At 33.6% G+C, this 24,755-nt stretch overlaps 8 protein-coding genes and 1 non-coding gene across 11 annotated transcripts; 7 read left to right on the forward strand and 2 right to left on the reverse strand.

Moving 5' to 3' along the window:
- Nucleotides 1–1,265: 1,265 nt before the first annotated feature.
- Cdc45 (cell division cycle protein 45) lies at nt 1,266–3,343 on the forward strand. The gene has a single exon (XM_047054937.2). The coding sequence runs from the start codon at nt 1,348–1,350 to the stop codon at nt 3,121–3,123; it is 1,776 nt and encodes a 591-aa protein (XP_046910893.1). The 5' UTR covers nt 1,266–1,347; the 3' UTR covers nt 3,124–3,343.
- LOC124491749 (protein O-linked-mannose beta-1,4-N-acetylglucosaminyltransferase 2) lies at nt 3,175–6,519 on the forward strand. Its single transcript, XM_047054445.2, has 3 exons — nt 3,175–3,482; nt 4,492–5,033; nt 5,098–6,519. Exons 1-3 carry the CDS (start codon nt 3,316–3,318, stop codon nt 6,297–6,299), a joined length of 1,911 nt encoding a protein of 636 aa, XP_046910401.2. The 5' UTR covers nt 3,175–3,315; the 3' UTR covers nt 6,300–6,519.
- Nucleotides 4,116–4,352, forward strand: TRNAL-UAA (transfer RNA leucine (anticodon UAA)). The gene is made up of 2 exons: nt 4,116–4,153; nt 4,307–4,352. It is a non-coding gene; the product is annotated as a tRNA-Leu (tRNA).
- On the reverse strand, nt 6,316–11,055 carry LOC124492120 (retinoblastoma-like protein 1). Its single transcript, XM_047054921.2, has 7 exons — nt 10,469–11,055; nt 10,273–10,409; nt 10,012–10,209; nt 9,745–9,941; nt 9,460–9,682; nt 7,649–9,395; nt 6,316–7,582 (listed from the first exon to the last, which is right to left on the reverse strand). Exons 1-7 carry the CDS (start codon nt 10,610–10,612, stop codon nt 6,689–6,691), a joined length of 3,540 nt encoding a protein of 1,179 aa, XP_046910877.1. The 5' UTR covers nt 10,613–11,055; the 3' UTR covers nt 6,316–6,688.
- Nucleotides 11,056–11,549: 494 nt separating this feature from the next.
- Ctr9 (RNA polymerase-associated protein Ctr9) lies at nt 11,550–15,426 on the forward strand. Its single transcript, XM_047054920.2, has 2 exons — nt 11,550–12,969; nt 13,024–15,426. Exons 1-2 carry the CDS (start codon nt 11,682–11,684, stop codon nt 15,297–15,299), a joined length of 3,564 nt encoding a protein of 1,187 aa, XP_046910876.1. The 5' UTR covers nt 11,550–11,681; the 3' UTR covers nt 15,300–15,426.
- Nucleotides 15,427–15,529: 103 nt separating this feature from the next.
- On the reverse strand, nt 15,530–19,156 carry Suv3 (Suv3 RNA helicase). 2 transcript variants are annotated; one of them, XM_047054932.2, is made up of 2 exons: nt 19,069–19,156; nt 15,530–19,011 (listed from the first exon to the last, which is right to left on the reverse strand). In XM_047054932.2, exon 2 carries the CDS (start codon nt 18,976–18,978, stop codon nt 16,714–16,716), a length of 2,265 nt encoding a protein of 754 aa, XP_046910888.1. In that variant the 5' UTR covers nt 18,979–19,011; nt 19,069–19,156; the 3' UTR covers nt 15,530–16,713. The 2 variants fall into 2 exon arrangements, with proteins under 2 accessions (XP_046910888.1, XP_046910887.1); XM_047054931.2 differs by having other exon boundaries at nt 19,063–19,153.
- On the forward strand, nt 15,616–16,699 carry Sec13 (nuclear pore and COPII coat complex component secretory 13). Its single transcript, XM_047054945.2, has one exon. It carries the CDS (start codon nt 15,616–15,618, stop codon nt 16,576–16,578), a length of 963 nt encoding a protein of 320 aa, XP_046910901.1. The 3' UTR covers nt 16,579–16,699.
- Nucleotides 19,157–19,214: 58 nt separating the features above from the next.
- LOC142598196 (dihydrolipoyllysine-residue acetyltransferase component of pyruvate dehydrogenase complex, mitochondrial-like) lies at nt 19,215–20,329 on the forward strand. The gene is made up of 4 exons (XM_075735440.1): nt 19,215–19,591; nt 19,647–19,914; nt 19,974–20,102; nt 20,321–20,329. The coding sequence occupies exons 1-4, from the start codon at nt 19,413–19,415 to the stop codon at nt 20,327–20,329; spliced, it is 585 nt and encodes a 194-aa protein (XP_075591555.1). The 5' UTR covers nt 19,215–19,412.
- Nucleotides 20,090–23,985, forward strand: muc (dihydrolipoamide S-acetyltransferase muc). Of its 2 annotated transcripts, none has more exons than XM_075734850.1 (10): nt 20,090–20,637; nt 20,693–20,763; nt 20,821–20,977; nt 21,034–21,084; nt 21,144–21,430; nt 21,485–21,976; nt 22,032–22,249; nt 22,305–22,572; nt 22,632–23,152; nt 23,220–23,985. In XM_075734850.1, the coding sequence occupies exons 7-10, from the start codon at nt 22,071–22,073 to the stop codon at nt 23,785–23,787; spliced, it is 1,536 nt and encodes a 511-aa protein (XP_075590965.1). In that variant the 5' UTR covers nt 20,090–20,637; nt 20,693–20,763; nt 20,821–20,977; nt 21,034–21,084; nt 21,144–21,430; nt 21,485–21,976; nt 22,032–22,070; the 3' UTR covers nt 23,788–23,985. The 2 variants fall into 2 exon arrangements, with proteins under 2 accessions (XP_075590965.1, XP_075590962.1); XM_075734847.1 differs by having other exon boundaries at nt 22,035–22,249.
- Nucleotides 23,986–24,755: the final 770 nt, after the last annotated feature.

Raw genomic sequence — 24,755 nt, forward strand, 5'->3', positions numbered from 1 at the left:
ATTAGTGTTTGATTGTGTTGTCCGCTCCAAATCTTTTGATTTTTTTTCTCAAAACAACCCCGGGGTCCGGTTTGGCCCAGTTGGTCTTTTTTCGGTACTTTTTGTGTTTGGTACTTTTTTTCCCATTCACAAACAACAGATGATGACAAACACATCTAAAATATAGGGTGATGTACCTACTTACATAACTGGCAGTTTAAAATGTTAATGGACACACCAGCAATAATAATCACATTGCTTTGCAAGCTATGAAATTGTATGACATGATCATTCTATTATGGGATGATGATAATGATGATGACAATGATAATGAAAGAATCAAGGACGGCATTAAAAAAAAAAATTTGCCTGGAAGCGACGGATTGATGATTCGATCAAACTCCAAAGTAATGATGATGAGCATCACGGCGACTTTGATTGCCGGAAGTGATCTATAAATTTCTTCTATTTGTATGAAGATTGGGGAAAAGTTTGTTTCCTGTTGTCGATTATAATTATAATTTATACGACTGATGATGACAACCTGGTTGAATACATACACAGCGAAGATTTAAAACCGATTCAAAAGGCGTTACAAAATGATTTTATGCATGTATGTGTGTGCATGTTTGTTTGTGTTGTATTGAAAGTAGAAATTTCCGATTCGAATTTAAATTTTTCTATACGGCGTATGCAATTGCATGTCCATTGACAATCATTATTTTGAATAATTGATGTTGAATGTTGGCTGGCTTTAACTTTAATTATCTTTAATTTTTTTTTCTTTATTGCTTTATTCAAATAATATGATGATGACCTTCACCGTCGCCATCGACATAAATGTTCAATGTTGTCATTTGACACGAATATTTTTTTTCTTGTTCGAGCTTAAAATTGTAATGAGAAAAAAAATTCTATCGCCCATAAAATCATTCAAAGACATAAAGGGATTGACGATGATGAAAGCCATTTATTGCACTCATTTCATTCTTAAAATCAGCCATTCTGATTCGAATTGAATCCATAGATCGTGGGAAACATTACCGATTTCTGTGATTTAATATGAAATTAAAGTTTTATTATTACATTACTTAATATTAGCAAAATCCTACATGCAAATTAAATACAAATTCAAATTACATTCTCAATGAAATGCTTTTTAAATGGCGGGAAAAAATTTAAAATTTTTTTGCTCGTTCGTTCAACTTTTCATTCGAATAACGCATGTGCTATGAGTGCTATTTGGCGCCTTTTTATTGTGTGCTTGTTATGCCACCACAGCTGGTTGTTGATTTTTACACAATAAACATTGTCTCAAAATTGTGTTTTGATTTTTTTTTAATTTTTAATTTTCATCAATCATAAAAAATGTTAATAAGTGATAATCGTAAAGATTTCTACGATCCTTTATTACAAAATCGTTCTCATGTATTAATATTGGTAAGCCATGATCTGGATTCGATTGCAGCGGTCAAAATTATTCGATACATATTCGAATGTGATCATATTCCATATACGATTGTACCGATTCGAACACGTGCAGAACTTCAACGTGCCTATCAAGAACGTCGTATCGGTATTAGATTTATTTTAATGATAAATTTAGGTGCCACTTCTGATGTAATCGATGTTTTAATGCCTGAAAATGATGTACAGATATTCATTGCCGATTGTCATCGGCCATTAAATGTTCATAATGTTTACAGTGAAAAAGATGTACTGGTTCTTTGTTCAATAACCGGCCTGAATAATATTGAAGATGAATTCCAAAAAATTCCTAAATATGAAGAATTATTCTGGGATTCTGATCTGGATGACGATGATGATGATGTTGATGTGCGTCAACTTTCACTTGAACAACTTCGTAAACGAAATGCATTCAAAAAATTCGAAACTAAACGTTTGCAATTAATGAATGAATATGAAGAAAATTCTCATTATTCATATTCAACGGCCATGATATTTTTCGATTTAGCCTGGAAATTGGGAAAGGATTCAAACGATTTATTATGGTTGGTCATATTATCTGTGACTGATAAACAAAATACTTACAAATTACCAAGTGATTTGATGAAAAGAGAAATGGGCTACCTATCAGATTCGATGCAACGATTACGAAATATTCGTTCAGATCGTGGATTCGTTTTAAATATTAATCGTGATGATGCTCAACCACCGGGTAATCAACAACATTCCGAATTAGTTATGACAACCAATCATCTGAACATTTCATATGAAAAGGATCTAAACCTAAAATTGTATCGAGAATGGTCATTATACGAAAGCCTTTGTCATACAATGTACACATCTTGTGGTTTTAAAATCTGGAAACTTAAAGGCCATAAACGTTTGCATACATTTTTAGCCGAACTTGGTCTACCATTGAATCAAAGTAAGCAAAAATTTCAATCCATGGATCTGGATTTAAGACAAAAGCTTAAATCAGAATTTGATGAAAAAAAAGTCAAATACAATTTGCCGAAATTAATCTGCTATAATTTTGTTGGCTGTCGTGGTATTAGACAGAAATTCAGTGCTTCCGATTTGGCCATGGCATCCAGAGCCTTATTAGAAGCGCCCGGTCGAGATAAAAGTTATAATCAAAAATTTTTTGATTCATTTGATTCACTTACTTGGAGTAATCAGGATCTGATCGATACCGGTATTGGTTTGGCAAAAGTACAACTATCAGCCATTGTCAAACAAGTACAATTAATTATCGATGCACATTTAATGTCTATGATGAACAATGTTTTATGGTATGTGATCATACCGGAAAGTACACCAGATGCAAATCTTTTTTGTCATCCTGGCTGTTTAAAAGCTTTGACCATTTATACGTTGAGCGCATATGCTTCCTTTAACAGTAAATCTCAGCGTGCTATTCAAATGCCATTGGTATTGATTACACCGGATCCTGAAAGGCCTGGAATGGGTCTGGTTTGTGGCGTATCACCACTATTAGCATTGAAAGAATGTCAAACATTTTATCGACAAGCTTTTTTGACCACTTCGAAAAGAATGGCTAATATCAGTGATAGCTGGTCATATGAAGAAAGTATTATTGATCCGGATATCGCATATATCACCTATAAAGATGGCCATAATTTTCTGCATGAACTTTCTCTATTACTTGAATCATAGCAATGAAAATTCTGCACAAATTCTTAAAATCAAACAATTATGACTGTTCATAGAATTTGTTACGCAAGAAAATAAACATTTGAGAATCGCGCCGATTTTTTTTTGTTTTGTTTTGTTTTGATCATCATCCATGTTATATTTTCATGAATTTAATCTTATTATATTTATTCATAATGATAATGAAACGTAAAAATGCCGAATAAAGCAACAATTTTTATTATTTTTTCTGGTCTTTTTATTGCATTGATTGTGAACAAGCATGAATTCATTGGACAGACAATCAAAGAATTGTCCAAAATGTATGGAATTGAATTTGAGGCGATGTCATTGTTCAAAAAATCATCTATAGAATTTTTACCGTAAGTATGATGATGAATTTTTCTCAGTGAATTGTTTGAAAAAATCAATTAATTATTCATCATGTATATGCAATGACTTACAAAAGAAAAATCCTAATGAGAATTAATAATAGCGTTGATTATTATCGAGACGATCTATTAGATCTAGCTATCGTTTGAACATGAAATCACTGGGTATCGACAAACAGGCGTACATGCAGGGATTGGTTATAAAGAGGACGTGCGAAAGCGTTCTAATCGATTTTAGAGAGGATTTGACATCGGAGGTCAGTACTGACAACATTGATAAGATAATGATCGATTTACCGCATGTTTGGAAACCCGACCGAACAGTAGATATCCAAGACTCGATATTCGTACTATCATATTTCTGAACGTTGTTAAATGCAAACGTTTCAATAAGGCTTGTTCCCATAGCGGTTGAAGCATTCAATTGATTCATGTTGTCAAATTACATTTGTTAAATTGTTTTTCCAAGGCTTTGCTATGATTGCGTTATCTCTAGTGATCTGATCCTCTGAGAATTGATATTGATAGTTGTTTATTTTATATAGGAATTATTATCGAAAAGATCTATTAGATCTAGCTATTGTTTCAAAACGAGAATCTCGACATATTGTAAAATATGGGCGTGCCAAGATGGTCGAGTGGTCTAAGACGTCAGACTTAAGTACATTTCCGGTCGCATTGTCTTTTCAAAGACTAAATCCGGTCGCAATTTCCGATTTTTCGGATTTGCTATGGATTGCGGTCAGATTTAAGACTATATCCGGTCGCATCGTCTTTTCCGGCTTTTGCGATGATTGTATATGTTCTATATAGTTATCTGATCCTCTAAGGAGGGCGTGGGTTCAAACCCCACTCTTGGCAGTACTTTTTATTGCCATGAGAATCACTGGTTATAAAAATTCCGTTTCCGGAGTGTAGCGCCATCTTTCGTAAAATTATGCTAAACTATTTCCGATTTTTCTAATTTTTTTTTTTTACTAATATCCATCATTCATTGTAGACCTAGTTCAATGTGGTGTTCATCATCATCATCATCGAATGACAATAATGAGACATATTGTCGATTTGAAACGCTGTGTTATCGAATAAATTCCAATGAATATTTCCTGCTATTTAATTCAAGTTCTTCCATTATTTATCCACCTTCTATATTGATGACAAATAATACAAACCTTTTTGGCCGTTTATCTGCCGTTTGGGATCATAACCGATTCTTGGTGAAATATCTAGCAACTGTACCATTCGAAAAAATAATAGAGTTAAAAAATGAATATAATAATTTTTATTGGATTCCCGGTTGCACATTGATAATGAGTCGATTCAAACCGGATAATCTGCTTCATCTAATACACGATGATCTATTGCCATTACAAGCGACAATACGAGAACGAATCGGAACCAATATGATTGATATATTATTTTTCGATGATCATTGGCCACAATCATTTGGCTATTATTTTTTTCAACAGCAAGCAAAACGAATATTGTTTCGAAATGAATTTTCTTCGAAATCTATAATCTGTTTTCAAAGTGCTTACCTCGGTTAGACTTGTGTTATAATTATAATAATTGTATATATAGTTTCTGACAATTTTTTCCTTTTCAGGTCTATCTACATCTACTGGTTGGTATCAATATGGATTCAAACGGCCACAATCATCTATACCAAGAAAGGTAGAAGAATATCGTTACATTCGAATACTAGTTGATGAATTACGAGAAAAACTGCTGTCAGCGTTCAGATTAAATCAAGTGGATTGCCCTCATCGAAACATTGTACTGATTGCACGTGAACAAAACCGCAAGATTTTGAATTTGAATGAATTTTCACAATATATTGGTCAAAAATTCAGCAACAACCTTGATGTTATTATTGTATCTCGTGATAAAATCAACAATTTAGAAAAATTAAAACAATTGATACAAAGAGTGATTTGTGCCGAGAAATTTATATCAATGCACGGTTCAGAACAAATATTGGCTTTGTTCATTAAACCGACTGCTAAAGATCAAATTCAAATGATAGAATTGTTTCCATATGGTATTGAAGCCGAACATTCAACCATATATCGAACATTTGCTGAATCAATATTGGGCTATAGATATTCAGCCTGGACCAATCCTATTCGTGCTAATACACGTTTTCCTGATGATAATCAACCTCGTCAATACGGTGGACTATCACATCTGAATGATATGCAAAAGTATTCAATACAAAAATCGATTGATAAACCTCTCGAGCCATTTCTATGCTGTGACCATCCCGGATGGCTTTATCGAATCTATCAGGATACTGTTATTGATATAACATTATTTAACGAATCTATCAACAAGATGCAAATGATGAATGATCAACATCATTCATCATCATCGAATCATAATCAACATCATTCATCATCATCGAATCATAATCAACTTTTGCACCTTGGCGAAGTACAAAATCTTCGCTGCCAGTTTATTATCATGAAAAAGGATGAAAACAGTGACAGAATAAAAATTGAATGGGATCCGCCTTGGAACATGCCATTTATCATCAAAAACAACTGTAAAAAACAGCAACACAAATATCATTATGAAGTAGCCATTCAGCAAGAATCTGACACAGATCTGAAACAGCTTCCACAATATAACGTTTATTATACAAACAACACTTTGCTTGAAATGAAGGTCAGTGAAAAAAGATTCCATAATAATTGCTACTATGTGTGGATTAAAGTGAAATTTTATCATGAAAATGATATAATCAAAAGCCATTTTAATCGGCAGCCATTGTTTTGTTGTCCGAATAATATTGATAGTATTCCATAGAAAAAATGAAGAACAATTTTTTTTGATGAATTAAGACATAATTTTTTAATTTTTCGACAATTTTAAATACAATTACATTAGTATTTTTTATTTCAAAATGTAAATATGATAACACAAGTGTAATAGATTCTGTATGTTAAATGTTTGAATGAATATGATGATATTAAAAACTACTCACAAAAAAAATAAAAAACCTGAAATTATATTCTGATTTGAAAAATTTGGATTCGATTTATATCTACCGAAATATGTAAATAATAATGTTGATGATAATTTGATGTGGATCAATAAAAAAAAATACCAGAATATTAAAAAAGTTAACAAATGATTTCACAAACAAATAAAAAGATAATATTCGAAATTTTTTGTCACGTTCTGCTAAAATCTTTCTAATCAGCTCGGATTAGATTGCTGGTAATGGTCGTTACTGGCACGATAACATTTTGATGATGAACAATAGTAGCGGTTGAAGCTGTCGATCCAATATCGCCATTTGATTGCTGTTGAATAATTTGTGCGACAACCGGTTGTAAAATTGGCTGTTGTTTTTGAGCCGGCTGAACCATTGATGGATCGATTTGGGAGATTGCTGTGTGATCATCACTTTCAAATGTAGAATGTGACGATTCTTGATGGTGACGACCATCTACTTTATTACTGATTTCCATCTTACTGGCCAAAATGTTCACATTACCATTAGCGCTTGTATTATTGAATTGAATCGAATCGTTGGATTCATCGCCACTAACACTAGTGCTTGCATTGGCAGATGAAGATGCACTCATTATTCGCCGTTCAGAAAAAATTTCACGAATCTTAAGATTGATCCTACGGGGCACTTTTTTGGGAGATGCACCCAGACTATCACCGTTTTCATTATCATCTTGTAAAATTCGTTTCGAAACACTTCGTTTGGCACCACCACCCAGCGAAGACATAGAAATCATGGCTGTTGCAATCGATGCTTTTATGTTACGATGATGGCTATTATGATTACCAAAGTTACTACTCGGCAACGTCAATGAGGATATATGAGGATTATGAGCAGCAGCAGCAGCAGCAGCAGTGCTTGATTTCATCATATTGTTAATCTGTTCCAAATCTTTACTTGTAGTCAAATTATTCTGGAAACGATAGGTAATATTTTTGCTAGGTGATGCACATTTAGATTTACGTAATGGTGATACAAAAACCGGATAATTTGGAACGCAACGCAATGGTGATTGAATATTGGACGATGCAAATTTATCTCTAGGCATTGGGGATAATTTGACATTCAGATTCTATAGAAAAAATTGAAACGGTTTTAAAATGAGATGAGATGAAAAAGATAAAAGACAAAAGCATACCTTTTCCTCAGAAGAGAATTGTAATATGTATGTTAATGTAAGATTGGGTAAAAATATTTTATTATAAAAGTCGATTACAGAACCAAATTTTCCATTCGTTTCAGGTGAACTGGAAGCAGCCGTTTCCGATTGCTGTTGCTCACTGTTGGCATCAGGTTTTTTCAAAACAGATAGCAAAACATTTCGATATATGATACTCGAACCTTGTGGTTGAAATCGATATTCATTTATAATATTTCCGAATTGAATGCTACGATCGCCGTTTATATTGATTCGTGACAGAGCATAGATGCAACACATTATTATCTGATCCAGATGATGCTCACACATTAGATAAGTATGTGCTTGTATAGCATTCTCGAAACAAGTCCATATTTTGCATTTAACATCATCAGATGTTATTTGTAATCTTTTATATAGGTCATGAAATCGATGTGATGCTAATGAATATACTTTACGGAAAAAGAGTGCAATTTGAGAGTTTCGTTGATTTTTGTTGACTGGTGTGGACAATATTGAAGACTTTGGGCTAGGAACTAGGTTCTCATCGATTTCTTGCTTGACCGGCGTATTTGTCTGACTAATAGATTTGGCCGAACGTATGACCGATACATCGTGACATATTTGAGTCTGTGGCGATATACTCTTTGAAGCATCGGCATTGCCGTTGGTGAACAATTGCCGTTTGACATTACTTTCAGAAAAACCAGTATAAACAGCGTTCATCAAATTGTTCGAATCAGAACGAATAACCGGCGATTTCATAAATGGTGCAGTGTTTTCACCACCATCTTGGTTGAACAAATCCAATGAAACTTCGGCATAAGTAGGCGAAGGAGTTTTCGACAGCAAAATCCATAATGGAGAATCCTTTGTCCATGCAAGACAATCGAGAATTTTTTCTTCAATCGTATTCAAATGTTTGACAATGTCACGCGATAGTCCTTGTTCTTCTCGGATGATTGGCTCGATAACTTTATAGAAGAAAAAGGGTGGAATCTTGAGCTGTGGATGGTCATCATAAATCTGTAAAATCCATGGAAACACGCGGTTGCATATATTATAAGAAAAAAGAATTATCTCCAATGAACAAGCGTACAAAGAACGAATCAATAATTCAGACGAGACCATTTTTGACAATGATTGCGTTATATTCGATTGAGGTATTCGTTTCGATAATTCACCTTTTAAAATTTTTTCAAATATAAAATAAAAAAATGTTTCAGCAAAAACACGACGTTTGTTGGCAAATTCTCGTCCAGACGTCATAATGCATTGAAATTCTTCATTTGACCGAATTATTGATTGATCTTGATTACTCTCGGCATAAGCATCAGCAAATACATTGCCCATTTTTTTAATAATGTCCTTGATTTTCGTCTGAGGATCTTTGTCACACATTTCAAAGATTCGTTGCAAATCTCTGCTCGGTTCATTTTTATGATTCTGTAATATCGAATGCAACCGACTGATTGATGTTGTTGCTGAGGAAATCGGGGTCAATATATTGTTGACAGGTGTTCTTGAGGCAAGATATTGTCTGGAGCTTAACGGTGTTGCCGGAACCAATGTATCTTTGGAAGTATCATACGATACTTGTTGCTGAAATAATTTTTCTTCAATATCAAACTGCGATTGAAGTTCTGCTGTTCCAAGTTCTTTGCTGGCCTCTTCATTAAGAAAGATACATTCATCGAAATCGCCAATGGTCAAGACGAAATCTTCGTATTCTTTTTTAATGTATTTGCTGTAAGAACAGAAATAAAAAAAATTCAACTTCCACTCGTCATTGGATCTGATTGCTAACTTACAAATTAAAATCAATGGCATCGTTGTCAATAATACCATTGGTTCGTTTACGAAGATTGTTGTTGTCACTCAATCTATTTAGCAAAGATTTGAACCAATGTTGCCGAATATGCTTAACTTCGACAGGGATGCCATTGAATTTTTCACAAAGAGTATCGATAATGGAAACCCGTTCATCGTTGTTCAATGATCGGAGATCATTTTTCAACTCTTTTGTTAGCTTATCTATCAATACAATAAATAAGTCAATTTCCTTTGATAAACAATTTGATAATGATAATATTTACCATAAAAATTTGTGTTGACAATATCACGATAATTGTCGAATGAAAGTACCGATGAAAAACAATAGTCGACACAAACGAGTAGTAAATGATAAGAGTTTACCAAATCATCTCCGATTTTGGCAAAACGAGATTTGACAAAAACGAACAATGTCCAACAAAACGTAAAAATATCCATAGAATTCAATGGTTGCTTGCGACTAATTTTTCAAACAAAAAACAATCAAATGATAGTTGTTTTCATGTTTATTGGGGGTGGTGAGAGCTTACATTTTACGATTTTTCGGGCTGAATCTACACGGAGGCACAGGACATTTGAACACTTCCTCAAATATCGGCTTATATTTTTTGTATATAACTGAAGTGACATTAAAATTTTTCTCAATTTGATCAATCTTTTTTCTTAAATCAACGGAAGAACCAGCCATATCGATCCAATTTTTAATTTTATTGAAAAACCGTACAAGACTATAGTCGAATGAAAACATAACAGTTAGTATGAATCGGAAAAAAATTTACAATTATTATAACCTGATGTTACAGGTACGAAGAATTCGAGTCAAAGAGACCATATTGCCTTCGATACGAGTCTGTCCACGACCCGTTTGTGTTGTGCATTTCCGACATGAAATGTACAATGCACATGCAAGCCAATCCATTTTATCCCCCTTTTTATACGGTAAACATAAGTAATTAATGAAATCATTGATAAATTTTAAATTCTTACTTCAAGAATGTATTTGACACTAATTGAACGGAAAGACTTCCATGATTCTTCCAATGTTTCATTGTCCAAATTTAAACCAGAACGTATCTCGGTCAACAAGAAGGAATGTAATTCTTCTTCATCATATTGGTCATCCGAATCCATATTTATGTAGTTGTATAATGAACAGAGAGAAAACAAATTTGACAATTATGTAACAACAGTAACAGTAGTCGGACCAGCAAAGTTCTTGACCTAAAGTAGTTGTTAAAAATTCAATGAACAAAACACTATGATAATATGTCACAAAATCAATATTGTACACATATACAAAAATGAGTCACAATAAAGCAACAAAATACAGGTATAATTATAATGATAATATAATTAGGTAGATCAACTTTTTAATGAATTATTATTATACAATTCCATCGGTCGTGGTGAAGGCGGCGGCATAATATAATTAAGAATCTGCAAAAGACGACAGTTTAGCAACAGCAACATCAGCAGCAGGATACCATTCTATTCTAATTAAAGCAAGGCATTCATTTTTTCTATGCTCCTCTTTCGCTCTTTTTCAATCTCTCTCTTTCCCTCTCACTAAAAAAAAAAAAAAAATATATTTTTTGTGTATGTCTTCTGCAAACTTCTGAAAATTTCTACCTTTTACGCATGCGATCACTCATCATGAATTTGAAATTTCACTCTGAACACGCCTTTAATTTAGTATTTTCGATACAATTTAAATGTTTTTCCACATTTAAAAAGGCGTGGTAGTCAACATATCCAATGGCATATTGGCGCGAAAAGTATAGAATCCTCAATGTTCATATAGGACGTGATTTTCAATAGAAATTTTTTTATTGATAAATTTTCAAAAAATTAAATTTCTTGTTTCAAAAATCACAAATTTTATCATATTCATGTGAACAAACATATGATTGATTTCGAATTTTATTGTTTTTGCAAAATTATCGCAAAAAATCTCCAACTTGTTTGTTGTTCAGAAAATATTAAACGTATCAACTTTAATGAAAACATATTTATACATGACAAGTCAACTATATTTTTGCAATTACTTCTCAGGTATCAATTTTTGATCAAATTGACAATTACATGCTTCTTTGCTTTGTGAATTTATGAAATTCTATATCCATTTAAGAAGTCCATTATTTTGAAATTCTCATCGTTGTTTTTTTAATATAAATTCTGAAATCTTAAATCATTCATCAGTATGGCTCGTCATACAATCGAAATTCCATTGAAAGAATCAGCCGATGAAGTCATTGAGCTTGATTTAGATAATCTGCCCGATACAAAAGAAGTACTGCAAATTCTTCAATCCGAATCACCACCTTTAAACATCTGGATTCAATTGGCACTTGCTTATTATAAGGAGAAAAAAGAAGACGATTTTGTCCAGATACTTGAATATTCTCGTACGGAAGCGTCGCTAAGCTATAAAGATTATGAACGTGATCAGATGAAAGCGTTAGATACTTTGGCTGCCTATTATGTGGCCAAAGGTAATAAAGAAAAGAATCGTGATAGAAAACGAGAACTTTATACAAAAGCAACGGTATTGTATACAAATGCTGACAAGATTGTTATGTATGATCCAAATCATTTGGTTGGCCGTGCCCATTTCTGTTTAGCCGAAGCTGAAAAGATCGATCAAGCTGATGCACAATTCACATTCGTTTTAAATCAATATCCCAACAATATACCGTCATTGTTAGGCAAAGCCTGTATTAATTTCAACAAAAAAGACTACAAAACAGCTTTGACTTTTTATCGCAAATGTTTACGAGTGAAACCGGATTGCCCGGCAAATATTCGTCTTGGAATCGGGCATTGTTTCTATAAATTAAACCAAATGGAAAAAGCTAAATTGGCATTCGAACGTGCCCTTCAATTGAATCCTCAATGTGTTGGCGCATTGGTTGCATTGGCAATAATGGAACTGAACAAAAAGACACCAGATTCCATACGAAATGGTGTACAAATGTTATCGAAAGCTTATTCAATTGATCAAACTCATCCAATGGTATTGAATCATTTGGCAGATCATTTCTTCTTTAAAAAAGATTATGCCAAAGTTCAACATTTAGCATTACATGCATTCTATAATACGGAAAATGAGCCTATGCGTGCTGAAAGTTGTTATCAATTAGCTCGAAAATTTCATATCCAAGGTGATTATGATCAAGGATTTCAGTACTATTATCAAGCTACACAATTTGCATCACCATCATTCGTTCTTCCATTTTATGGCCTCGGACAGATGTACATTTATCGTGGTGATTTCGATAATGCAGCATCTTGTTTTGATAAAGTTTTGAAATATTTTCCCAACAATTATGAAACGATGAAAATTCTCGGCTCACTTTATTCACAATCGGTTGATGGAGAAAAACGAGATAAAGCTCGTGAATTTCTGAAAAAAGTTATTGATCAACATCCAGAAGATGTGGAAGCTTGGATTGAATTAGCACAATTGCTTGAACAATCAGATCTACAAGGTAGAATTTAAATGACTAATTTTGTAAATCATAATTTTTCAATCTCTTCTATAGGAGCATTAAATTGCTATCAGAATGCGATCAAAATATTTCGAGAGATTGCCGATCATAATGATAATAATTTGGAGATACCTGCCGAAATTTACAACAATGTTGCCGCATTATATTTTCGTCTGGGAAATTATAAACAATCTGCTGATTATTATAAAAGTGCCCTGAAACGATGTCAAGAAGAATTGCAAATCGAAGAACATTATCTTAAATTAATTCAAGTGACAATCAATTATAATCTCGGTCGATTATATGAAGCAATTCATGAGTATAACAAAGCTGAACAAATCTATAAGGATATACTACGTGAACATCCTAATTATGTTGATTGTTACCTGCGATTAGGCTGTATGGCTAGAGATTTAGGTCAAATCTATGAAGCTAGTGATTGGTTTAAAGAAGCGTTGCAAGTGGAAAAAGATCATCCGGATGCCTGGTCATTGATTGGCAATCTTCATCTAGCCAAACAAGAATATGGTCCTGGTCAGAAAAAATTTGAACGTATTCTGAATCAAGAATCTACCAATCAAGACACATATTCAATCGTTGCACTTGGTAATGTTTGGTTGCAAACCTTATATCAGCCGACTAAAGATAAGGAAAAAGAACGACGTCATCAGGATCGTGCCATTCAGATGTATAGACAAGCATTGAAAATTGATCCAAAAAATATTTACGCAGCCAACGGTATTGGTTGTGTTTTAGCACATAAAGGTTATACCAATGAAGCTAGAGACGTATTCTCACAAGTTCGTGAATCGACAGCCGATTTTCCCGATGTTTGGATTAATATTGCACACATTTATGTTGAATTAAAACAATATGTGAGCGCAATTCAAATGTATGAAAATTGTCATAAACGATTTTTCCAGAGTACAAATGTCGATATTATGTTGTACATTGCACGTGCCTATTACAAATGGGGTAAAATGCGTCAATGTAAAAATATTTTGTTGAAAATTCGTCGTGTATTGCCAAACGATACGTTGATTCTGTTCAACTTGGCATTGGTCTTACAAAAATTGGCTGCTTCAGTTCTGGAAGATACAAAAAGTTCATTACGTACCGTTTTACTTGCAGTCCAAGAATTAGGACTTGCATTTAAATATTTTACATATTTAAAAACTAATGGCGATAAAAGTAAATTCGATTTGGCATGGTGTGCTATCGAAGAACAACGATGTCAAGATTTGTTAAAACAAGCACAATATCATGTAATGAGAGCCAGAACAATGGATGAACAAGAACAAGAGATTCGCCGTAAGCAGGAAATGGAACGTGAAGAATTACGAAAGAAACTAATGGAAGAACAACGAGTTCGTGAAGAAGAGAAGATTAAACAAGCACAGGAATTAATTCAGAAACGGCAGGAATATGTGGAAAAAACGAAAAATATATTACTTTTCCAGGATGTTCCCGAAGAGAAACCGAAAAAGGCTCGTGGTCGTAAATCTATGGCTAATGATGAAGATGGATTCGTCACTGATTCATCAAGTAATATCGAAAATCGTCCGGATAAGTCGACAAAGAAAAAACGAACCGTTTCGGATGGTGATAAAGAAAGGCGACGCCGAAAGAGAAAAAGAACAACTAGTGGTGGTGATACCGATTCGGATGGTGCTGGTGAAGATAATGATGAAGAACGAGCTCGAAGACGTGAAGAACGAAAACGAGCTCGAAAAGAATCGAATAAAAAACGGCATGCTATTAAAGCTCGACAACAAGTTGAAAAAGAAATACCAGGTAAATTTAAATCAAAAGCTTTCATCAATTCATCAGACTCATCATCAAGCGATGAACCAGAACCGAATGATGAGCCAAACGCTGGAACAATATCTAAAAACATGTTCGACAGTGACAGTGACGAAGATGTGGTTGGAAAAGCAAGAGCTTCAAGTGATGATAATCAATCACCTATCTATTCAAATGAAGATAATGATGATGAAATTGTCAAACAATCGAAAAATAAACGAAAACGTATCAAAAATGATTCATCATCAGATTCGAATGTTAATGATAATGATGATTCGGAAAGCAATGAAGAGCCTGAAACAAAGAAAAAGAAAATCCCATCTGATGATGAAGACGAAGAAGAAAATAATATTCGCCAAACTACACATAAAAAATCGTTTGAGGATGATAATGATTCGGATGAATCGGGCTCGAAAAATAGAGGTTCCGATTCAGAAGTGGAAAGAAGTCCAATGACTCGTTCAAGTGATGAAGATGCGGAGAATGATAACGATCATGCTAATGATATTGATGATGATAGCGACTGAAAAGATATTTTCTCATAAATTTTTATATATTTAATATGACTATATTCTATGTAAATTCACGTGATTTTGAATCCATATTTTGTAAATTTTATTTTATTTTTGATTAAAATACTGAATATACTGAATTGATTTTTAAAAATCTATTTTGCTTGCATTAACTTGTTGAGTTTAAATAGCGTGTGAAATCATTGACACTTCATATGATGATGATGATGAAGCTGTTAAGATTATTATCAAATGCGGCATTGGTTGTTGAAATTTTTTTTTTTTTTTTTGTTGATCAAGTTTATCATCGTTGTAGCTTTTTAGTACCAAAATGAATACGTTTAACAAAGAGGATGCTAAAATGGTCACCCTACAGACACAAGTGGATACTTCACATGAAGATATGATTCATGATGCACAGATGGATTATTATGGCACGCGATTGGCCACATGTTCATCGGATAAAAATGTCAAAATATTTGAAATATCCAATAGTCAACATAAACTATTGGCCAAATTAAGCGGACATGAAGGTCCCGTATGGCAATTGGCTTGGGCTCATCCAACATTTGAAAATTTACTTGCTTCATGTTCTTATGATAAAAAAGTCATCATTTGGAAGGAGACTTCAACGAATCAGTGGGAAAAGTTATACGAATCAAATAATCATGATTCAAGCGTTAATTCTGTTTGTTGGGCGCCTCATGAACTTGGATTGATATTGGCTGCCGGATCTTCGGATGGTTCAATATCGGTTCTTAGCTGCAACATTGACAGCAATGTTTGGGATGTGAAAAAAATTCAAAACGCTCATTCAATTGGGTGCAATTCCGTAAGTTGGGGACCAGTTTTTCCGCCTACAAATTTTTCCTATACACCACAAAAACGTATAGTCAGTGGTGGTTGCGATAATTTGGTTAAAATATGGCTATATAGTGAATCGGAAGATAAATGGATCGAAGAACAAAAATTGGAAGCACATTCAGATTGGGTTCGTGATGTTGCATGGGCTCCATCCACCGGTTTACCGAAAACATTAATTGCTAGTTGTTCTCAGGATCGTCGTGTAATTATATGGACAAAATCATTAGCTACAGCCAATCAAGAATCATCAAGTTCTGGCTGGTCATATAACATATTGAATACATTCGATGATGTTGTATGGCATGTATCATGGTCTATCATGGGTAACATTCTGGCCGTTTCAGGAGGCGATAATAAAGTTAGCCTATGGAAAGAGACACCGGATGGCAGATGGATATGTATTAGTGGTCTATCACAAACAAACAAATGATTTTTCAATTTTTTTTTGTATTTTGTGTTCACGATTTCATTTATTGAATATTTTTTACATTAATATTCGAATTACAGAAAAAAAAATTAATAAACAAACTAAAAGTTACAGCATATGAGTGGAAGAGTTTTAATTTTAGTGATGATGAATTTTCGACGATATCTTATAATTCAACGTATTATTGTTATTATTATTCGAAGTCGATGAATTATCATTATTCGACAATAACATATTGATTTGTTTGAATCGAGCTTGTGGGTTATACATTCGTTGACCTTTATGATGTTCACCACCACCACCACCAGATGCACGTAGTAATTTCGTTATATTCAAAACACCATCCAATATAATTTCATCCAATTTTCGTTGTATATCACGTACGGATTCCTGATCAAAAAATACATCCGGAAATCGATAGCTTAACCATAGATATAGATCAAGACAATCATAAACGCTTAGTAAATGATCTAATTCGGCCATATTGATCGGTCGTCGAAATGGAAATTTTAGCGTTTGACACAACCAATTAGCAGTCATTGGTTGATTATTAGAATATTGACGTGCATATTTTAGAAACATCGCGCATACGAAATTCGATTTGTTATCAACCGGTGCACAACAGAATACATAACGAGCTCTTAATGGTAATGAAATGTGTTCGAGAATTCCGGCCAGAAATTTGATTGATTCGATATTACACATAAAATAATAGGGATTCAATTGACATAGACTAACAAAAATGTCCAACAAATTCGTTAGGCTCGCATTTGGTAATAGAAAAGAGAACATTTCGATCTGATCTAATGTTGGATGTAGGCCAGCAGCTTCAATATCTTCAATCGGTGAGGCTAAAACTTCTTTGAGAATCGGTAGATCTTCCGGTTTGTATGTCGTAACATAGCCTTGATGGTATTGAGTGTTGTATCGACCGGCTCTACCGGCAATTTGTAACGCCTGACTAACCGGTATAACATCCAATGTTTTTTCATTTTTACTATTAAATGTTGGTTTGATCAACGAATAGAAAATAATTCGTCGAATTGAAAGATTTAATCCCATACCGATAGCATCGGTAGCAACGAGTATATTGCATGGATCATTTGGATTATTATATTTACTACATTGCAATAACTTGGTGGCTGGTGGTAATGTTCCATAGATAGTAGCCACATTGTGACCCATTCTTTCTAGCTTAAGGCTAACATTATAAATGTCTCGCTTGCTGAAACAAACTATACAATCACCAGGTTGAACATTTTCCAACGATTCCAGAGCATTATCTTCGACATTTAATTCGGTAAGACGTTTATATTCATTAATTTGAACAACTTCACCGGTGGTTGATAGAATTTCGATGATAAGATTAAGGGCAGCTTTTTCACCACAAAGATGAATCTCTTCTGCAGCAATCCCAAGAAGAGCACGTGTCCAAGCCCAACCACGTTCAGGATCACGAACCATTTGAATTTCATCAATGATTGCTACTTCGTACATTTGATTTACAGATGACATTTCAACAGTACAGGAAACATGAGCAGAAGGTGACTGATTTTCATCGGAAAATCGACGTTCTTCACCCGTAATTAGATCACATGCTACACCTGCATTATTGGCTTTTTGAAAAACTTCGACGGCAAGCATCTTGAGTGGACCACAGTAGATACCGGATTTAGATTCTAAAAAACGATTCAAAGCACTATAAGTTTTGCCACTGTTAGTCGGACCACAATGAAAATAAAATTTTCGATTTATTGTCCGTGCTTCTGGATACCAATTTGGCGGCAAACGAAGGTCACTGATTTTCTTTAAATCATCCAGACAATCAATGTGAGGATATATGGTTTTAGCATGTTTGATAAATGATGGGAATAGATCATCTACGTGTCCTTTACCTTGTAGAATATCACTCAATAAAATATGAATTTCTGGATCAAGAATTTTAGAATCAAGAATTTTTTTTCGAAAACTTGAAAATGCTTCTATCAGTAATTTAGGTTTGAGTCCATTTTCAGCTGCCAATTGTCTAACAGTTGGCCTTTGAAGAAATTTATTCAATAAGGGTATAATTTCTTCTTTTAACAATTTTCGTCCGGTTATCTCTTCACCAATATCACCCCATTCATCGGAAAACTGTGTAGAATGATCTTGTCCAGGCTGTACCAATGTGTCAATGTTTTTGTCTTTTATTTCATTGTCATTAGGCGATGGCAATGATGATGACGATGATGATGATGATGAACAAAATCGGATACTTATTTGATTATTATTGAACAACGATATGTGAGGTGGTCTGTCAATTATTCGAATATTGACCATACGTGATAGTATGGCAGGAGTGTTTGTCGTTACAATCCGACATTGTGGTATACTACGTAGATAACATCGCAGAGAAATACGCATTTTTTACACAAATTCAGGGAAAATAAATGGTTTCTATACAAATGCAACAATTAGTATTGATATAAAGAATTTGATTAATTATACCATTACAAGAATTAAATATTTGAGAAACATTTGAATCAACATTAATCACATGTGTGTGTGTGATAATTTGATGCCATGGCACAACGCACAAACGTTAACATGTGGGAAATTGTTACCAATCAAAACAGATTTCTTCAAACAGATGTCACTACAATCGGGTGTTTTTCATATGATTTGACCCCAGCTGAATTTCGAGGATTTTGGATATATACAATCTTTAAATCAGGAAAATAAAATTAAAAAGGCATCGATCTATGTAAGATTCATTTTTTTTGATTCAAAATCATCGTTCAAAACAAACTTTGCCACAGTAGATTCGCTGATTACCTAATTCAGCAATCCAAACAAAAATGTTTCGTATGACATTGATGTATAATTCGAAAAATTTATGCCGTTTAAAGCTATTGACCAGGAATCGGATTCTTGTTGCTTGTTGGGGAATTAATGGATACGATACTACAATTGAAACAACAACTTCATCAAGTATACGTTTGATAAATTCATATGTGAATAATAATGTTGATAAAAGGTTAGTTCTGTTTCATTGTTTTGTACACATGTTGATTGTTTGCATTTTTATTCAGATTCATTGTTCCGATTTCAAATAAACGGACGTTTAGTTCTGGTAATTTACCAACTCATTATAAGGTTGCATTACCTGCGTTATCACCTACCATGGAAATGGGTACGATTGTTTCCTGGGAAAAGAAAGAAGGTGATCGTTTGAATGAAGGAGATTTATTAGCCGAAATCGAAACGGATAAAGCAACAATGGGTTTTGAAACACCAGAAGAAGGTTATCTAGCAAAAATTTTAATACCGGCTGGTACAAAAGATATTCCCATTGGAAAAGTATGAAGTTTTTGTTATTCTAAACTTGACATTTATTCTTTTACCCTTACGATTCACAGTTATTATGCATAATAGTTCCGGAGCAAAGCGATATTGACGCCTTTGTCAATTATGTGCCTACAGAATCATCTACCAGTGAAAAAACGCCGAAAAAAACAAGTGAACCCCCGATTTTCACAGAAAAGAAAGTGTGGAGACTGGTCTCCAAATTTGCTGACTGTTTCTCCAAATTTGGAGACTGGTCTCCAATATTGCCGACTACTCTACAAAAATGGAGACTAGTCTTCAAATTTGGAGAAACAGACAGCAAATTTGGAGACCAGTCTCCAAAAATGAGTGCTAAAAAAATTTCGATTGTTTTTCGATTGTTAGTTGAAAACTTTAAAAACTTTAAAATTTCTACAAGTCCAACTAATGAGCAACTGCGCATAGTCATATAGAGATAGTGCAGCTAACTATTTTCAATACAAATGTTGTGCCCTTCTATTCCCCATACGAATTTGAATTATTTTTTTGATGACTTGCATTTTTTTCTATTTTAATCGTGAAAATTTTTGCACTAAATTTTGGAACAAAGAATTTAATCAATTCAAGATTATCGTTGTTCAAAGTTATTGTGGTCTAGAAAATTGGCCTCAAAATCAATGAAGATCGTTTAGTTCGGTCATCATGTAATAATGATACAAGTTGGCGAAAAAATTCCATTTTCGATGACTTTCAAATGTATTTATCACATTTTGTTTTTCATCAAATTGTATTCAATCACATCCTTTTTAAGTTTTCTTTTTCAGAGTCCATTATACTTGATAATTGGAATTCGGATTAATATATAAAAACATGGTCAATAAGGTAATTTACATTTTGCCTTAGATTGAAAATGCTAACAATTTTCCTTGTCTTTTGAAGCATAAAATTTTCATTGATGATCAATGATCATTAGACATATAATTGGTGTCGTCTTTAGAAAAACGATCATGGTAATGATGCCGAACAGTACAAATTTATTGGCGGATATCTGGTCACTAACATGGTACGATGTCCAATGAAACATGTTCAGCATCAGGTAACTTTGGAATTTCGCTACCAATCAATAATTCTAACACTTACATTTCTCAAAAGTCTATTCAGAACATGCCTGCTTTTGGTTGAATTGTCGGAACAACTTATTTAGTAAGTCGACATATTCATTTTTCATATCTGATAAAGATTCGTCTATTTTTTCTTATTAGATTCGCTAAAATTTTACGATCAACAAGTTGAAATTCGACTTATGATTATGTTCAAGATCAATTCGGCGTTTCCATTGTTCATCAGCATCCAATTCAAGAATAGTTTGGCAATGTTCAACACTTGATAATAGGTTAGGCTAGGGTTAGATTAGGCTTAGGAACATGATCTGAGCTATTTCCTATTGAATTCGTTGCTGATTGAAACTTTGGAATCAATGAAGCGATTGACAATTACGATTAATAGTCGAAGATTCACGAACTGGAACATACACTCGAAACTGATAATGGTAAGCAAATGAATGGATTAATTGAAAAAACAACTAATATTTATTTTCGTTTAGGATCACCGGTGAACAATTTGGAAATTGAATCTCGAATCATGGATTGAATTTGGTCATTGACTTGGAACTTGGACCGCGAATTACGGATTTATTTCAAACGAGGCAATTAACGTTGAATGGCGTAATTGGGGTGTGAAATATGAATGCATTTTATTATTTCAAATATTTTAATCAATTAATATAACAATAAAATCATTTATCATTTGAATTTCAATATATCGATTAAATTAATATGGGGGATAAAAAGAATAGAAGGGGGACAAATTGCTGCAACAATCGTGATGGACGATACTATCGATAGTCAAATCGTTAAATCGTTCACTCAAAATTTTGATGGAGACTGGTCTCCAAATTTGGAGAGAAGTCTTCAAATTCAGAGTATTGCGTAAATCTTCAAATTTGGAGACCAGTCTCCACGTTACTTTTTTTGCTGTGTTTGGATATATACAATCTTTAAATCAGGAAAATAAAATTAAAAAGGCATCGATCTATGTAAGATTCATTTTTTTTGATTCAAAATCATCGTTCAAAACAAACTTTGCCACAGTAGATTCGCTGATTACCTAATTCAGCAATCCAAACAAAAATGTTTCGTATGACATTGATGTATAATTCGAAAAATTTATGCCGTTTAAAGCTATTGACCAGGAATCGGATTCTTGTTGCTTGTTGGGGAATTAATGGATACGATACTACAATTGAAACAACAACTTCATCAAGTATACGTTTGATAAATTCATATGTGAATAATAATGTTGATAAAAGGTTAGTTCTGTTTCATTGTTTTGTACACATGTTGATTGTTTGCATTTTTATTCAGATTCATTGTTCCGATTTCAAATAAACGGACGTTTAGTTCTGGTAATTTACCAACTCATTATAAGGTTGCATTACCTGCGTTATCACCTACCATGGAAATGGGTACGATTGTTTCCTGGGAAAAGAAAGAAGGTGATCGTTTGAATGAAGGAGATTTATTAGCCGAAATCGAAACGGATAAAGCAACAATGGGTTTTGAAACACCAGAAGAAGGTTATCTAGCAAAAATTTTAATACCGGCTGGTACAAAAGATATTCCCATTGGAAAAGTATGAAGTTTTTGTTATTCTAAACTTGACATTTATTCTTTTACCCTTACGATTCACAGTTATTATGCATAATAGTTCCGGAGCAAAGCGATATTGACGCCTTTGTCAATTATGTGCCTACAGAATCATCTACCAGTGAAAAAACGCCGAAAAAAACAAGTGAACCCCCGAAATCACAACCACCATATACGGTGCAACAAACAAAAACAGACGCAACACCGGAAAAACCAGCCACAGTTGCAGCCTCAATGCCTCGTTCACAACCGATTGTAAGCCAAATTTTTACCGGTACTGCAGGACGAATATTTGCTAGTCCACTTGCAAAAACAATAGCCAAGGAAAAAGGGATTGATCTCGCAAGATTATCAGGCAGTGGACCAAGCGGTCGAATTCGTGCTCAAGATGTAATAAATGCACCATCAATGTTGGCCATGACAATGACTCCCTCCATGATGACATCATTCGAAGATATTCCAATGACAAATATGCGACAAGTCATTGCTAAACGATTGATGATGTCTAAACAAACCATACCGCATTATTATTTAACTGCCGAAATCGAAGTCGACGAAATTCTTAGGTATGCTGAAAAAAATACAATTTTTCCAACCAATAGATTTAATGAAAAAATTTTCCATTTGTTATAGGGCGAGAGAACAACTGAATGAAATGCTCAAATCTGAAAACACTAAACTATCCGTGAATGATTTTTTAATCAAAGCATCGGCTTTGGCATGCCAAAAAGTACCGCAGGTTAATTCATCATGGCAAGATACATTTATACGCCAATATAATTCAGTCGATATATCAGTAGCGGTCAGTACGGATGCAGGACTCATCACGCCAATCATTTTTGGTGCCGAGAAAAAAGGTCTGATCGAAATATCTAATGATGTAAAAGCTTTAGCCAAAAAAGCACGTGATGGTAAATTACAACCACAAGAATTTCAAGGTGGTACATTCACCATATCAAATCTGGGCATGTTTGGTGTAACAGAATTTTCAGCAGTCATCAATCCACCACAATCATGTATATTAGCTGTCGGTAATACTGAAAAACGTTTAGTACCGGGTGGAGATAATAAACCACGATCAGCCAGCCTATTAACGGTGACATTAAGCTGTGATCATCGTGTCGTTGATGGTGCTGTGGGTGCAACTTGGTTGAAACATTTTCGACAATTGATATCTAAACCATTTAGCATGATGCTTTAGTCATGTAAAAAAAACTTGAATATTCTGAATTTAGCAATCAATTTTAAATTATTGTTTGTTTTTCTTTTAAAAAAAGTTAGTTATGATTGTTGATTTCATTCTTAATTCAAAATGTTTCAGTTGTCTGTCTGTCTGTCTGCTTGCTTGCATTTTATATATATTCAAACCAAATACACTTTCGATTTCAATGTTGAAAAATATTGCAATTACTTTGAATGACTATATGTATGTAAAAAATATTTAAAATTCAAAATCAAACACAATTTAGAAACACATAAAGAGAAAGCAAGAACTCAAGGATTTTGAATTCATTGTCATTTATATATCAGAAATATTATTCTGACCATGACGACAAAAATGATGATAATAATAACGATAAAGACAGCATTATCGATAAAAGAGAAAAAATTATTTATTTAGCTATATATCGATTCACACACACACACACACACACACATACAAACTTAAATATCAGGGACATTTGCATCATTGCAACAACTACAAACGCATAAATACACCTGAAATTGACATTGAAATCATTATCATTAGCATCGAATGTTTTGTGTGCGATACGCGTACATAACTACATTGAATATCATTGAAAATCAAAGGGGTTTTTCATATGAAGGTCGACAACCGATTCTGTATACAGATATTCTATACAGATTCATTGAGTGTTTATTCTGGACATATGGTACCCTAAAGAATTTTGATGACATTTTCAATCCTACCAAACGTCTATCATCAAATAATAATGAATCATATACCATATTCAATGTCAATATAAAGTTATTTAAGGTCGTATGAGGGCGATTGAAGGACTTTGTCAAGGATTTTCATTACAGTGGAGGTGAAATTTTATGCTCTGAGGGTAATTGACCTCGCCATCTTATACAGGCAAATATACATTTTATTTTTTGATTACACCACTCTAGTCATCCATTCAACTGAGAATGATTGGATTGTAC

The sequence above is a fragment of the Dermatophagoides farinae genome, chromosome 1 (genome assembly GCF_024713945.1).
Source record: "Dermatophagoides farinae isolate YC_2012a chromosome 1, ASM2471394v1, whole genome shotgun sequence".
NCBI classification, from domain to species: domain Eukaryota; kingdom Metazoa; phylum Arthropoda; class Arachnida; order Sarcoptiformes; family Pyroglyphidae; genus Dermatophagoides; species Dermatophagoides farinae.

Coding starts and splice junctions, on each gene's coding strand:
- Cdc45 (XM_047054937.2), top strand. CDS start 1,348: ATGTTAATAAGTGATAATCGTAAAGATTTCTACGATCCTTTATTACAA.
- LOC124491749 (XM_047054445.2), top strand. CDS start 3,316: ATGCCGAATAAAGCAACAATTTTTATTATTTTTTCTGGTCTTTTTATT. Junction 3,483..4,491: donor TCATCTATAGAATTTTTACC/GTAAGTATGATG, acceptor CATTCATTGTAG/ACCTAGTTCAATGTGGTGTT. Junction 5,034..5,097: donor TTTTCAAAGTGCTTACCTCG/GTTAGACTTGTG, acceptor TTTCCTTTTCAG/GTCTATCTACATCTACTGGT.
- LOC124492120 (XM_047054921.2), bottom strand. CDS start 10,612: ATGGATTCGGATGACCAATATGATGAAGAAGAATTACATTCCTTCTTG. Junction 10,210..10,272: donor CTTCGTACCTGTAACATCAG/GTTATAATAATT, acceptor ATTCGACTATAG/TCTTGTACGGTTTTTCAATA. Junction 7,583..7,648: donor AATTCTCTTCTGAGGAAAAG/GTATGCTTTTGT, acceptor TTTTTTCTATAG/AATCTGAATGTCAAATTATC.
- Ctr9 (XM_047054920.2), top strand. CDS start 11,682: ATGGCTCGTCATACAATCGAAATTCCATTGAAAGAATCAGCCGATGAA. Junction 12,970..13,023: donor TGAACAATCAGATCTACAAG/GTAGAATTTAAA, acceptor TCTCTTCTATAG/GAGCATTAAATTGCTATCAG.
- Sec13 (XM_047054945.2), top strand. CDS start 15,616: ATGAATACGTTTAACAAAGAGGATGCTAAAATGGTCACCCTACAGACA.
- Suv3 (XM_047054932.2), bottom strand. CDS start 18,978: ATGCGTATTTCTCTGCGATGTTATCTACGTAGTATACCACAATGTCGG.
- LOC142598196 (XM_075735440.1), top strand. CDS start 19,413: ATGTTTCGTATGACATTGATGTATAATTCGAAAAATTTATGCCGTTTA. Junction 19,592..19,646: donor AATAATAATGTTGATAAAAG/GTTAGTTCTGTT, acceptor ATTTTTATTCAG/ATTCATTGTTCCGATTTCAA. Junction 19,915..19,973: donor AAGATATTCCCATTGGAAAA/GTATGAAGTTTT, acceptor TACGATTCACAG/TTATTATGCATAATAGTTCC.
- muc (XM_075734850.1), top strand. CDS start 22,071: ATGTTTCGTATGACATTGATGTATAATTCGAAAAATTTATGCCGTTTA. Junction 22,250..22,304: donor AATAATAATGTTGATAAAAG/GTTAGTTCTGTT, acceptor ATTTTTATTCAG/ATTCATTGTTCCGATTTCAA. Junction 23,153..23,219: donor GAAGTCGACGAAATTCTTAG/GTATGCTGAAAA, acceptor CATTTGTTATAG/GGCGAGAGAACAACTGAATG.